The sequence below is a fragment of the Meles meles genome, chromosome 4 (genome assembly GCF_922984935.1).
Source record: "Meles meles chromosome 4, mMelMel3.1 paternal haplotype, whole genome shotgun sequence".
Classification (NCBI taxonomy): Eukaryota; Metazoa; Chordata; class Mammalia; order Carnivora; family Mustelidae; genus Meles; species Meles meles.
The window spans coordinates 64,323,004-64,337,815 of NC_060069.1; the positions used below are offsets into that span (position 1 = coordinate 64,323,004).

Below are 14,812 nucleotides of genomic sequence, written 5' to 3' on the forward strand. Positions count from 1 at the left end.
GACAAGTTATATTAAAAGAATACAGTTTCTACAATGAGGAAGTTGTTAGTAGTGCTCTACTAGGTAGGGATCAGTAGATAATAATAAATTATTATTTATTATATACAGTCCTAGACATCACACATCTTAAGAAATATAGGCTTAAGAGACTATTAAAACAAAAAAACAAACCAGTGATCAGAGTGGTGAAGACTGAGCTATTTTGTATTAAAATGGGAATTTTTCTTTGAGAAGAAAATGACTCAGGGAAGATACGACAGTTATCTTCAAATATTTGAAAAGTCAGGAGATGGAGACTTTATGACTTTCAAAAGAAAAGAGGGAATGACAGGTGGATATAAGGAAGAAATTCCAGATGATCTCAAAAGTAGCCACCTGTTTTAGAATTCCAGACCACTGTTGTGCAGTAGTAAGTTTCACAGCCACATATTGGGACTGTGGTAGAGGATTAAGGAATCAGTTAAGTGGCTGGATCCGATGAAATTTAAGCTGGACATTTCATGTTTGATTTATTTTGGCATAGTACAGTGAGGCTTCAGATAGGGCTATATCTGTTACTGGGAAGGATTGCCACACACCTGCGCTTTTGGTGGACTCATCAATAGAATTGAACTAATATTGCTGTGACCTCAGCAAGTACTGTTTTAGGTTTACTATTTTGACACATATAAAATAAATTTGAAATAAAGTATGGTGTAATGATTTGGTACACCAGATAATACAGAAGGAAATCTGAATAGTTTAAGTGTTTAGACCTATTCCAAGCGTGGCAATAGTTGTATTTTATTGGTAAGTGTCTAATATTCAGCCCATTGGCTCATGGTGAACACGACTCATTGAACAAATGAATGACTAATTCTCATCATTGCTCGAGTGATGTATGCTAGCTACTAACCTGCCCGAGGAACAGAGGAAGCCAATTCCTGAAAAGCACCACTTATTTAGATTACCTGGACACATTCCCCACAAATTCCGCCTTCTTAGAGAAGAAGGCATAAAGAACATTGAGAGAGGGATGCAAAGAGAAGCTGCAGGAGGCAGTAGAAAGTTCTCCTTTGGTGCAGGTGAAGTCAACTCCAAGAATGAGGCTGAATATTTTCAGGGGAGAGAGAGAAATGCTTTAAGGGGATATTCAAGGAAACTTTCCAAATTGGGGCAATAGGAAGTACTTCAAATTATGGCACTTCATCGGAAAATGCTATTTTCATATAAACATTTATAGGATATACTTGGGAGTGGTTTCTTTTTTGAACTCAGAAATAACATTCGGTAACCTGTAAGGAAATGTAAAAATGTAGTAAAAAAAAATGTAATCATGTAAAACAACATCAAACCCTATAAAACATCTAAGCCCTTTTGTGGAATGTGAAACTCTTTGAATGTTCTTTTAAACTGTTAATGTGGTACTGATGGCTGTGTGTGGCCACAGAGACCTGCAAAAACAATGACAGTTCTTTTATTTAGCAATTTGGAAATAGTGACCTTTAGGCTATATTTTGGGAAATTCTATGATGTCTTATTTGTTTAACTGTATTCTTACCTGGGGCTATGTACAGATGAGCAACGCCCATAGTTCATTCGGTCCTCCCTACTGAGATCAGTATTGATTAAATAGAACAAGACTAGAAATCTATCACTCTAGATTTTATTTTTGTTTGTTTCCAGTGACACAATGAGCGCGAGGCCTGGATCAAGGATTAAATTCATTGTCTCATCCTAAATACTATTAATCTTATTCTCTAAGGACAATGGATTATGGGTTAAAGAGATTTATTTAAATCTCTGCTCTCTCTTTTTTTAATAAGCTGCCATACATCTCTACGAAAGAACTATTTGGAGGCAAAAAGTCACTGATTTAAAATTGAGAAGTTTTTCTTCCTTTTTTCCCCTCCTTCACTTCCTCACTCCTTTCTTTTTTCTCCTCCCTCTTTCCTCTCTTTTATGAAAAGCTGTGCAATGAGCGTGCCTGAGTTCCTGAAATTTACTCTCCAGATTTTTTCCCCTGAATTCACCAGAGGTGAACAGACCAGAACCTGTCATTGTTTCCATCAAATTGGAACTGTCAGCACATGTATGGGCAATATATAGAAGTTGGAAAGGAACATTTATCTTGGAAATGTTTTTGTGTGTCACACAGAGAAGAAATTATTTCTGAGTTTAAAAATAGTCAACACAACTTGGAAAACATGGTAATATTTATTCATGATAATAAACGTGTTTTAATGAAAGCCACGGATGTCCAAACACAAACTGAATCATGACACCCAATGGCCTTTTTTCTTTTTTTTACAAAAACCATGACATATGTCCCATTAATTTTCTAAATGATATGAGTGCAGAAAAGATGAATCAAAACCACTAAAATTCTTTTAAACATACCCTCTAATAATAGACATCAACCCTAGACATGGCATTCAAAAATAGTCCCTTTACTTTAACTTCATCTGCTGAGTTTTTGTTACTAGACCTTTACAGATTTCTTTAAAGCTTTAATTGTTATCATTCATTTCAACACAAAACTGCTAGCACTTTGGCTTGACCTTCTACAGAAGATTAAACTCTATGACATTAGTACATATGCAGTAAGGTATACAAAGTCATTTGTAAATATGTGAGTCTGAAAGGGCCATCACAGACATCCAATAAACCACATATCAAATATATACCATGTGGTATATATAATGGTTGACTAGAAAAAATGATATACTTTCTAACTTATGTTTGTCCCTAACAACTTCAGACTCCTTTTAAATTAAACTTACCTATTTAGAACAAAGTCAAAGTTTGTTAGAGATTTAAGTTGCTACCCTTGAATACTATTAAATCTGATGCCTAAATAATTATTTGTTGTTTTCAAAAAATTCATCTTACTCTTTTCTAGGAATAGTTTGGATCCATTTGCTGTCATACAAAAAATCAAGTTAAATGCAAGAAAAGACCTTTCTAAATAAAATTTTCTTACTGGAAATTTGTAACATGGTCATCCTATTGTATCTTTTCAATTGAATTATCAGGATCTGCAGATTTAAAAAAGACAATAAGGTTTATAAATAAAATCCCAGAAAGGCACTTATACCCTGCACACAGTTATTCTAGTCTGTATACTCTGTAACCTTTATCAAATGGAATTGATTTCTGGCCTGTGTACAAATACATCAAAATGCCAGAATGAATTCAAATCAGAATGCTTTTGAAAGAGAATCCAGTTGGCTACCAAATGCTTCATATCAGTAGGATATTTCTTTAGAGGCTTCGGATGGAAATTTGGAGTGTATGTTATCATATCAAGTGCAGGAGAGGTATAAGGCTGTTGGAGAAATTCCCTGTTTATTGACTAAAAAGCCAAAACAATTGTCTTTAAGAGTAAAGCTTGACAAGATAATTAAATGAATGATAACAAAATCTCAGCAGGGAAATGCCCATTAATTGAATTTATTTGGGAGCATGTTTTCACAAATATAACCAAATTGTCTAATTTTCACTCAAATTAAAAACTGATAGTCTATAACAACTAATTATTAGAAATTAAATAAAAGGCCCGTACTTTGAACCAACAACACAGAAGGAAACAAACATCAAAGGATTGCCATGATATTTGATAGCTTCCTGAAAATTCCATTCATCATTTTGCCCTGTGAAAATCTTTCGGTGAAACTCGCCAAAGGAAAAAAAATCCCAGTAATTTCTATGTAGTAGTGTTTTTAGAGCTGAAACGTGTTTGCCACATTCTTTGTATCTTTTCATGATACTAATATGTATGTCGGTATGAGTATGTCAACAGGCAAAATAACTTGAGAAGAATATATTATAGATATAACAATGAGTTTTGGCACTTCTTTTCTGTAAGAAAATTAGTGCCTTGTTTTCCTCTTTCATATCACTTATGGTTAGTTATTTTTAAAAATTTGGTTGCTGTGCTCATTTGTACAGATAAAAAAAATTTGAATTAAAAGATCATTATGGTCAACTTTTAAATTTGAAATGAAGGATGAAATAAATTATACTTTACTCAGATTTTCTTCTTTGATCTGTGAGCATGATCTCTCCAAATTCAAAGTGGATAGTTTTAATGCTTTAGCAAATGACTTTCCAATTTCCATAAAGCTAATGATGAGCCTTCTGATAAATCTGTAGTACTCAACCAGATTTAGTTCATAGTCAACATATTCAATAGAAATGTAAATCTACGAAATCTGTTACGTTCATATTTCTAACCCCATACTTTACATACATACAACACCTGGTAATAATTTTATATAATAGCAAAACAATGAAATAAAGTCCGTTTTTGGCTTAATGTTTATATAAATTCTAAGCACCCTTGGCTATTTCCTTCTGAGGGAGGAAAATCTGAACTGCCAAAAATGCCAAAATATCATTTTAATAGGTAATGCCAAAAATGTCATTTTAATTTTGTGACTTACTTTTTTCTAAAGAAAATTGTGTAAATAAATACATTTTAAAGATATTGGTTAAAATGTAACAATATTCAAAATAATTTTTGCATTTAAAAATTATGTTTCAGCTTTAAAAACAGTTCTTAATGTTCTGTTTATTGTGGGTAACCATTTACACTCAGAAAACTAGCTGCTGTAATTATAAAACTAACAACTAACACTCATTCACAATGACTTTATCACAACTTGAGAAGAGTAATAAAACCTAGAACTGCTTTTTATCTTCCACAAAGTTATACTACATTAATTTAGAAAAAAGACTAGGACTCTGTTTGTTTTCCTAAATCATTTCCCTAAATTAATATAACACAGATGTCAGTTATGGCATTTATAGGTAGATTGATAGATTAATTTAGAGCAACAGGTATGCATAAAGATATAAATATGGCCATCATTAAGATAGAAGAGAATGCTTGATTTTGCCAAGTGAAGTAATGCATATGAAAGATTTCACTCATATCTTATTTGTTGCCATTTCTGTTTCTTTTATCTTTTGTTTAATTGGTGTAATAAAAGACAGTTTTGTGATTAGCAATATTTCAGATGTTAAGCAATTCTTTTTCTTGGTTTACATTGGCAGTTCACAGTCTAAAAGCATAACCATATTAAGCAAAAACTGCATGGAGACCGCTCTGGGTTTTGAAGACTTTTTGCCTCAACAGAGATTTTTACTTGAAGTTATAGAGTTCTATTGACATTTAATTGATAGTTAATAATTGGGAGGGGGAATTACAAGTAAAAAAATTTCTTGATACAGAAGATTTTATCTATAGTGTCAGCTTAATGTGTCTCTCAGCATTTTTTAGTTCTCTTAGGAGGATAACTGTCTATCCATTACTTTATGATAGTTTAATCACCCTTATATTATGAACCTAGCAATTCTCATCCCATGAAATATTGCACATTTATTTCCAATAGGCCTTTTCCTTGACGATGAAAATCAGAACCTGTGTTTCTAACTGAAAAGAACTGGCACATTTTATTTCTACAACACTTTCACATAAGAGGTATTTAAAAACACAAAGCTAACATTTTTCATGAGTTCCCGGGCTTATAAATTCATAATATTAAAGTTTCATCGGTTTCATCTTAGCTGAGACTTGCCTTTAAATACACGTGTGTTTTCTATAGAAGTTATCTATATGTCTTCAAAAACCCAACTGGTCTAGAAAAATGACTCTCTGAGACAGTCATATTTCTTTTGTTATTAAAAAGAAAAAGACAAAACAGCAATAAACATTTTAGCTCTTTAATGAGCAAAGATCATGTCTCTTAGCATTGGACTAATAGTCATTATCCAGATTATCTTTATTTCACGCAATGACCAGTGACATGGCCAAGATGTACAAAGTTGTTTCCATCAAGTAGTATACAATTTTTTTTTTTGTATAATAAGCTTTCATTCTTGAAAAAGAGTAACTGAAAAGAAAGGTTTCTGTTACTGCAGTTAGTTTGTCAGAGAAAGTTCTTTGCATTATCTTACAAACTATCAAAATTGCTAGTCATCTGAAAAAATGTAAAAAAAAATCACATAACTTTAGTCTAATAGAAATATAGTACAGGTAAGAGAGAAAGTATTTATCAGGATGTGCTCTTTAAGTCCATCTCAATTTTTTTAATATAAATGTACATCTGATTACATATACAAACATTTGGAAAGGTCTGTGATATACTGTTACTGGTAAACAACAGGGGGATGAAGAGTTTCCTGTGGTCTTAAAGTATTCATTTAAAATCACACATACGTGTAAGACTAAAATTCTCCAGGTGTTGACTCTCCTTCTAGGTTCTGTATCTATGTTGTACTCTACTGAGATTGGGTGAGTAAATTCCAATGAATGAGCCTCAGTGAGAAAGATAAGTGATATGAGGAGGGATATAACTGTATATTGAATTCTTATTAGTAAACATTTTGTCATGCAACATGAGTAAATCAATTAACTGAGAACTGTAATCAGAGTGGTAATTTGGGGCATCCTCATATCATAGAAGACTGTTGCAAGTAACTCTTTGGACACACTTCACCTTACCAAAAGGAACAAAATACAGAATAACAAAAACCACAGCAAATTATAGATCCTGTAACACATATCCAATTAGGGTTGTATTTCTATAAATTATTTAGATTGGGATGAAAAGAACATTAAAAACACAGGAATTTCTTTTTTCCTGGGATTCGTATCAGCGAGTATTCACCACTATGCCTATAGTTTCTTCAAATACCTTTAATAACTAATTCCTCCTATTATCAAAACTACTGTGAATTATTTACTTCTAATTACTTTTGCCCCTTAAAATCTTCTTTAGGTTCTGCCAATTGATAGAGGAAGCTTCTATTAAAGACTCCAATGGGATGAGAAGAATTTTAATTACGGCTTAATCAGCAGCACAGCCACCAAGCATATAAATTATCATGCACATCGTGCTAAAAATATCCAGTTTCCTTTATCCCCACAACTTTATACTGACAGCACTTATGTGATAATGTTGTACCTGCCAGTCTTTAAACTTCTTTGTTTTACTGGCAAATTTCAGCATGAGCCTCCGCTAAGGCCATTAACAGCATTGGTGCTTTGTGTACTTATCCAAATATGTAAATATGGTCTACACAATAAAACGCCTCCAAATAAAAACTGGTGAAAATTATCTGACATTCCATTGGTGTGTCCCTTGTGCATATTCATGGTTGTTTTTTTTTATTTTTATGTTTTATATTTCAGACATAGTTCTTTCCTGTTTGGTGTTCCACATGCCTAATTCCATTATGTAACATAAATCTTCAAAAAATTAATTCTTGAATGTGAATGAAAAAGTATCATTCAGAACAATTGCTTCAAGCAATTGAAATTCATTTTTAAAGTTGATTTGTGTATATATGTACAATTTTTTTTTTCAAAACCCCCAAAGTTCTTGATATGTATATTCACATAATATTCCTCCTTATTTAAATAGTAAGAGTCTTGTAGGTTGAAAGCCAAGGAATCTTCAGTAATCTTTTACTGCAATCCATCAAAAAAATAGAGTTTGTTTCTCTTATCTGGCTATACCCTGGTTGTTGAATGTGAATGGGGGTGGGGATGGGGATGGGGCAGAGTATTGTTCTGTCCTCCGGTAAATGTATTGAATGTGTGTAAGGGTTGAATCCCTGGTATAGTGTTGGGAATCATTGTAATGGTGTTGGGTGTCATTAAGGGAACATCATCAGGTGACCTCCTCATAGCTAGTGTGTAATCTGGGGGGCAGGCGGTCCGAAGAACCACCTCATGTGGATGGATGGACTCACATTCATGATCCAAATCAGTGTGCTTCATTTGGAGGGACATGATCTCCTCTTCTTGTGCATGGGTCAGATCGTTGGTAGTAGTGCGCTGAGGGCTGCATCTCCTGTGAACATCATGTCTCCTCTTATCCTTTTTGTAGTACAGGGCTGCAAAGGCAAGGATGTTCAGAAACAGCAATGATGCTCCAACTGCAATAGTGACGCTCAGCTCTGTGGAGTAGTCCCTTTGATCCACTGAAAATGGACTTGGTTGTTGTTTGGGATCATCCTGCTTGGCAGTGGGAAATGCTGATGTGACAGGTACAGAATTCTTTCTCGTAGGTCTGAAAGTGATGTCGGTTGATGGCACTTTAGTTGTTGTCGAGGTATACTGAGAAATGTCATTGAGATTATGCAGATGAGGTACCAGCTCCAACCAGAGGTTCACCTTATTGGCTCTGTAATGTTCTTTAACTCTTGGTTTTAATCCAATATGGAGATAAAGTTGATCTTTCTGGGAATATCTGGTCCATGCTACTTCTTCGAAGCGGTTGGGTTTGGTATGGATGAATTTCGTGTCTTGAGGGACTGGTTGATTTGGGTCACTAGGAAAGAAAAAAGCACTATGAGAACAAAATTGTTTTATTATTTTTCTTAGTCAAAAGAGTACTAGTTTAACATTGAATTGGAGAGGTAAATTAGCAGGTTAGCAAGGCCTTAGACTGTGTTAATAATAACTGGGTCAACTTAGAAACACAGATCCTATCGCAGGCAGCTTAGATGGACGATAATGTAATGAGAGTAAGCCTCACATTCTCATTCTCTTTGCCCATTTAAAGATGGGCTACTATCTACCCAAAGATATAAAAATTCATATACATATGCATTGTCTCCTAGGCAAACTAACAAGGACAGCATGGGATTGAGGAAAAGACTTGAGTTTTGGAATTGGCTTATGAGGTTTTAAGTCCTAATAGTGCAACATACAAGACATATGAATATCTATTTGAGGCTAGCCTCTTATCACCTCAGTCCCTTATTTGCAAAATTGATTAACAATACCCAACCTGTCCATCTAACAAAGAAGGTAGAAGGATCAGAGGGCAAACAATACTATAAAGTGGAAAGCACTATATAATATTCATCACTACTAAATAACAATAACAAGTCTTGTGTAATAAAAAACACAAAATAAGTTTAATTACTGAATAATGCAACAGGTATCAAGGCTTTCTTATTAAACTTCTAAAAAATAAGAACTAATAAAGCAATGATTTCTGAAATAGCACTATATAGAATTTTGAATAAAGAAACCTAATACTTTATTGACATAAATTTATTAAATGAAATCACTTGGACACAAAAAGTGTATTATTTTTAAATGCTTACAAGGATATTTTTATTAAATTACAGACAACTTTATTCCTTAGGTACATACCCAGTTTTGGCAAAATTTGTCCAGTATGTCATTACAACTGCACTCAGCATCACATCATTTTTGGAGAAATTGCAAGGAAATAACTCTGTAGGTCCAATCATGGGGATTCCTAGTACGTAGGGAACCTCATCTCCATGAGCTGCATCAGCCCAAGCTGGAACTTGATCTGTTTGGCAATGATGGTAAAAGGCATAGAAATATGTAGGTGAACCAAAGTTTGAGTGAAGATCTGCTGTAGCTACAGCTGGTGCCACCCACTGATGGTCTGTAAACAAAGCCAATAATGTCTTCCTTCTGGTTTCAGGGTTATGACGGTCAGCCCAGTCAGTATACATGAATTTAATGGTTTCTCTTAAAACATCTTTGCCTTCAGGATATCCATATAAATTATCAACAAAATTGGAAACAGCAAAGTCAAAATCACTAGCTGATATACCATCATCACTATCTACTATATTTTCAACAAATTTCAACCCTTCCCCTTGGTTAACTCCTAACATTATATCATAGTTGAGAAACTCTCCTTGCTCCATCAATATCTGAGGGTCATCTGGAATTACATCACCATCAATCACAGGTCCAAAGGCTATGTGGTATCGTGCTGGTTGAATATCTTGGTCAACAAGTTCTTTGTAAGGCTTCTTCTGTAGGCATTCCACTAACTCTACCGTATCTGAAACATTGCAACCAACTTTTGTGGCCAACATTCTAGCGTATTTTGCAGGTTGGAAACTAACAGCCCAGCTGGAAAGGGCTGTTCCACTTTGAGCTATGGCTCGTTGGAAAAGTCCTACGGGAAAAACAACAAAGAATTTGAGATGACTTTTGAATAATGTGTGGCAAAACAGTAACATCTGATATTTTAGATGTGTATATAAAAACCCATATACAACTCAAGAAACAGGAAGATAGAGACACTTTTGCTTAAGAGAAGGTACATAAAGTCATCCCCAGGGTATAAGGAGTCAGAGAGGTAGACTGAGTCTTGCGCTTTGAGTGGCAACTGCTTTAGGGAGCAAGAGGTCTAAATTGTTTGGTGTCTCAGAGAGGCAATAAGCAAGGAGAGAGGGAGAATGTGTAAATATTAGTGGTAAGAAGTCCCAAATATTTTTTTCAATCCACATGTAAACACTCATGTTATTATAAAAGTCAACCAGATGGGCTCTCTCCCTCTTAACTCCTCACTAGACTTTATATTGTTTTTTGAGAATATTTCTTCCAATTTGGCTGTACACATCTTCCTTTAAAATGGCTCTGTATGTTTGTTTTATTCAGGTTTATTTAAAAAAAGGATTGTTGGGAGCTTATGCAACTACTGGGGCTGGGGATTTGCTAATACCCTGGGGATGGCCCTGAAGGCACACAAAACAGAATATCACTTTAGACATACTCTTTCCAGCTCTTCATTTCAGACATAGTATGCTGAATATTCATCTTTCGGAAGAAGATATAACATTTGAAGTGTTTTCACTAGGTTAAAGAAAAAAGCATCAGCAGAAAGATTCAGTGGGGGGTGATTTAACTTTTTCCACTGTTGAATGTGCACTGCTATATTTTATCATAAAAGATGAAAAATACATGGTCCACTGCTTTTAACTTAATTGCATTTAAGAATTATAAATCATGGTCCCACATGCAGTTTGATAAGAGCTGCATGCCATTCAAATTTACAAATGTACTTTATCTACCCATTAAGGTATTTTCAAATAAAATTCTTGTTTTAAAAACATAATTTACCTATTTTCTTTAAAAATTACATTTATTATCAATTTCCAAATATAGCTTTGTAGTTCAGTTATTTAAACACATGCTCAGTTATTCATATGTGTTAATGAGATATGAATTCTTTTCACTAAGGTGCTAAAGCAGTGTCTGAACTAGAAGCAAAGTTTTAGATTTTTCTCCAAACATGTATATTTATTCAAAATGTCTATAATATGCTCCTAGATATTCTAAAAATATTCAAAAAGTCAAACAGTACCAATTTAAATTTGTTTTGGTTTCCGACTTCTTTATGAACGTATTTTTGGTTTGCCAGAGCCAAGTATGCTAGAGCGAATGATATAAATACAGACAATTTCTAAAAATTACATAGGCTATGTGTTTGTTAACATTTGCTCAGAGAAATATTTTACTAATTCAAAACTTTTCAACTAAGGTAAACTTGGTGATTATTTCCCATTTCAGGGGCTCAATGATATTAACTAAATATACCAAAAAAAAAAAATTGGGAAAAATTTACATCATAGTAAATATAGTCTGAAATGTGCCATCTAGGTAGTATTGGAAAAATCATATATTTTATCATTTGTGAAAATGCTATTTATGTATATATAATCCATGGTGGACTCCTGGTATAAACAGTCCTAAGCATTGCTGCAGCTCTGGGGTTTTATGGACTTTAAATCTGTGTCTGCACCGGCGACAGAATTAGCCTGATGATTTTAAGATGTCTCCGGGGCATCTTCTGGTAGAAAAAAAAAATCAAGCAGCCTTTTTGTGGAGATAGGCTTAAGACTAAGCCAAATGTAAGTCCATTTCTCTGGCCCCACAGGGACAGTTTTCCTTGAAGAGCATGATGGAATATTATATTTTCAAATGTTGGCATAGCCACTGGCCACTGTTTACTGAATCATCAATTGATGAATAGCAGTGCTAGCCAATGAACTAATTAGCTTATCTCTTTATCAGTTGCTAGTTTTAGATTAGTTGACTGGCTTTGGTGCCCGGTTTGTTTTTTTTTTTTTTTTTTTTGCTCTCTATCTAGAAAAACTTTTAGACTAAATAGGAAGAAATAACATTTGAGATCAAATGACCCTATGAAGTCTGAACAGATTGTCTAATGTTAACTATATAAAGACTGGCATTAGTCCATACAGTCCTCAGCTAGAACAATCTAATCTCTTCAATGAAAAAAACCTAAACAACAAATTTTGTTATTTCAAAATAAGCCACTTAATTACAGACCAAGATCTCTATACAATTGGAAATGTTCTCATATGTTTCATTTTGTCATCTCAAATCAGAGCTCTACTAACATAAATGAGATGTTATATAAGCTATATCTATAAATTAAGTCTATGATAATATATGATTTCCAAATATATATACTTATTTAATGATAGGCTGTTCTTCAGAAATAACACATCAGTATATCTTTGATATTGAAAACAAATATTCTATGTCTGATGCTCACATCATAAAACTCGGTCTTACAAATCAAGATGCTTCATGAATTACACTTGGCAGCATATACTTCCTTCATATATATAAAATGACAATAAAAAAGCAGAAAACACAAAATGGTCTATGTTAATGTATATTCTCCATCTTCCTATCTGTGATGTATAATGGAGAGAAAGTATTTGATTTTACAGATTTTTCCAACAAAACACTTCTGTTCTGGTGGATATTTCAAGTGAATAATGTGATTAGAATGAGTAACTTAAACTCATGGTAAAATGGGAATCCATAAAAAAACCAACGTGATGAGCCTTGGTCAGGCACTTTGGAAAAAGGGTGTCAAGGCCAGAACATGGAGACAAAAAAAAAATTTCATGGGTTTTTGCAGCCTTAGTCCTCCATGCTGCTTTAAAGCCAAGCTTTGGGTGGGTAGGGGGTGGAATAAACACTTTTGAAGTTGAAAACAGAAAAAGCACAGATTCAAACCTAATTTTCCTTTTAAGGAAAAGCTCTACTAGTGACCTTGATGCTTTGACAATTTTGGATCATGCATGCAAAATAATCAAACATCCATTCTGTACTTAGATAACAAGTGAAAATCTTGTTTCCAGACAAACCAGCTTATCACCTGCTTCCTTATCTTCTTACCAGTAAAGGGTTTTACATCTATTGTCTTGAAAATAAATTATAAACAATCTTTGCATTTAAAAAGAACCTGTCTTTGATTTTTGATTACTGAATAAACAGAGATGACAACTGTGAACATCTTTGATTTTCCCCAAAATTACCCTTTGAGAGGAAAGAAAAGGAACTGTAATGCTAACTGTTCTGAAGTGTGCTTGAAAGGGCATCCTTACCAAGCTCCACGGGAGACAAAGAAAAGAGTTTGACAAAAATTGAAACATGCATAGAAAAGCTGAAGAAACAAAATTTTAAACAGTTATTGAGCTCAACCTAACACTCAGTTTGAACAGAGAGATATATACAGAGCATCACATACTACTGATGGTGGCGGCATGCAGACACCAAAATTGTCAAAATTTGCAACCTGCATAATACCTTTGGTTGAATTGCTCCAACGGTTACCTTCAGAATAATGGGATAAAGTCAGGAGATTGACACATGAACCCCCAGCGCCAGATCCAAAAACAGTGATTCTTAAGGGGTCACCACCAAAGAATCCAATGTTCTCACTAGTCCATCTTAAAGCCTGGATGAGATCAAGGAGTCCATAGTTTCCTTTTGCAGCCTGATCCCCTGTGCTCAAGAAACCTGGAAGATCAAAATGAAAAGATACCTTAGAACACCTTTTTAGTTGACATGAATAAATAGACATTCAGTTTAAATACAGTTGAAGCCTGTGTTCACCAAGGCGAGTAGAGTCCAAGTTCTTTAGTAAAAACTTATTTCCCACCAGAAAAAAAGAATATACTTTAGGAAGAAGAGTAGACACTGAAGTCTGAAGAATGACATTTACCTTCCCCAGGTTACCCAGGTAACAGGTAACAGGGGGCAGATAAAGAGAATAAAAAACATTCTGAAAAACCTCAGGGGAGACATTCTACCAGCCAGATTACTTAGAGACATTTGGGATAGTACCATGGGGCATATGAGAATGTGCTTTTGCATAAAACACTGTGTCAGTCCACCAGTCACTCATGGTCTGACGTGGTTGGAATTTAAGGAATGTGTTGCAAAGTGGCAGGGTGTGAGGGTGAAGAGCAGGGGTATTTTTCTAACATTTGTGCATAAAATTATATGCAACTCTTTGCATGTAGATGTATGTGTACATTTTTATCAAAGATGGCCCATGCTTAAGAAAGAGTCACTGTGTTTGAGGTAATTTGGGGCCACATTTTGGAATACCTTAAATGCTAAACTAAGCATATTGGTTTAATGAGAAAACAGTATAGAATAATTAGAGATTTTTGAAAGATTCAGACTCATATATCTAGAATGTTTAAAGCTGTGCTTTACAGTAAATCTGAAAATCAGGAGGCATATATGCTGCATAAGAAAAAGAAAGGAAGTAGAGGAAAGGTTACAAGGATCTGATCTGACAAAGTGGCAAAGAGAAAAAAGGAGAAAAAATAAAATCTTATAAGAACTGAGTGAATTTCTCATACATAGAATTTGTTTTAGAGAGGAGTCAAAGATATTACTTTAATAATACTTTAAACATGTTCATTCATTTAACTGACTTAATAGCTTTCATAATGTTCATTATAACTTATAAAACAAATATCTACTCTCTAATATATTTCCACATTTGGTATAAATGTGGAAGTATAAAGTAATTCATAAAAGATTCCATTTTATTGACTATTCACATATTGTGTAGAAAATATTTAGAGATATACTATATGAAGTGATTATATTCAGGGATATAATTTCCAATCCACCAAGTTTATAGAACTAATTTTTTAAAAAGATTTTATTTATTTATTTGATAGATAGAGATCACAAGTAGGCAGA

The 14,812-nt window shown here is 33.9% G+C and overlaps 1 protein-coding gene across 5 annotated transcripts in view; it reads right to left on the reverse strand.

Moving 5' to 3' along the window:
* Nucleotides 1-585: 585 nt before the first annotated feature.
* Nucleotides 586-14,812, reverse strand: part of NLGN1 (neuroligin 1) — a 696,790-nt gene continuing 682,563 nt past the window's right edge. For 2 of the 5 annotated variants that reach the window (XM_046001285.1, XM_046001282.1), the window contains 3 exons: nt 13,424-13,609; nt 9,155-9,944; nt 4,696-8,321 (listed from right to left, as the gene is read on the reverse strand). In XM_046001285.1, coding sequence (XP_045857241.1) covers nt 7,499-8,321; nt 9,155-9,944; nt 13,424-13,609 — 1,799 coding nt within the window. In that variant the 3' untranslated portion in view covers nt 4,696-7,498. Of the gene's footprint in view, nt 1,089-4,695; nt 8,322-9,154; nt 9,945-13,396; nt 13,610-14,812 lie in introns of those variants that run through there. The other 3 variants (XM_046001284.1, XM_046001280.1, XM_046001281.1) reach the window with 2 other exon arrangements.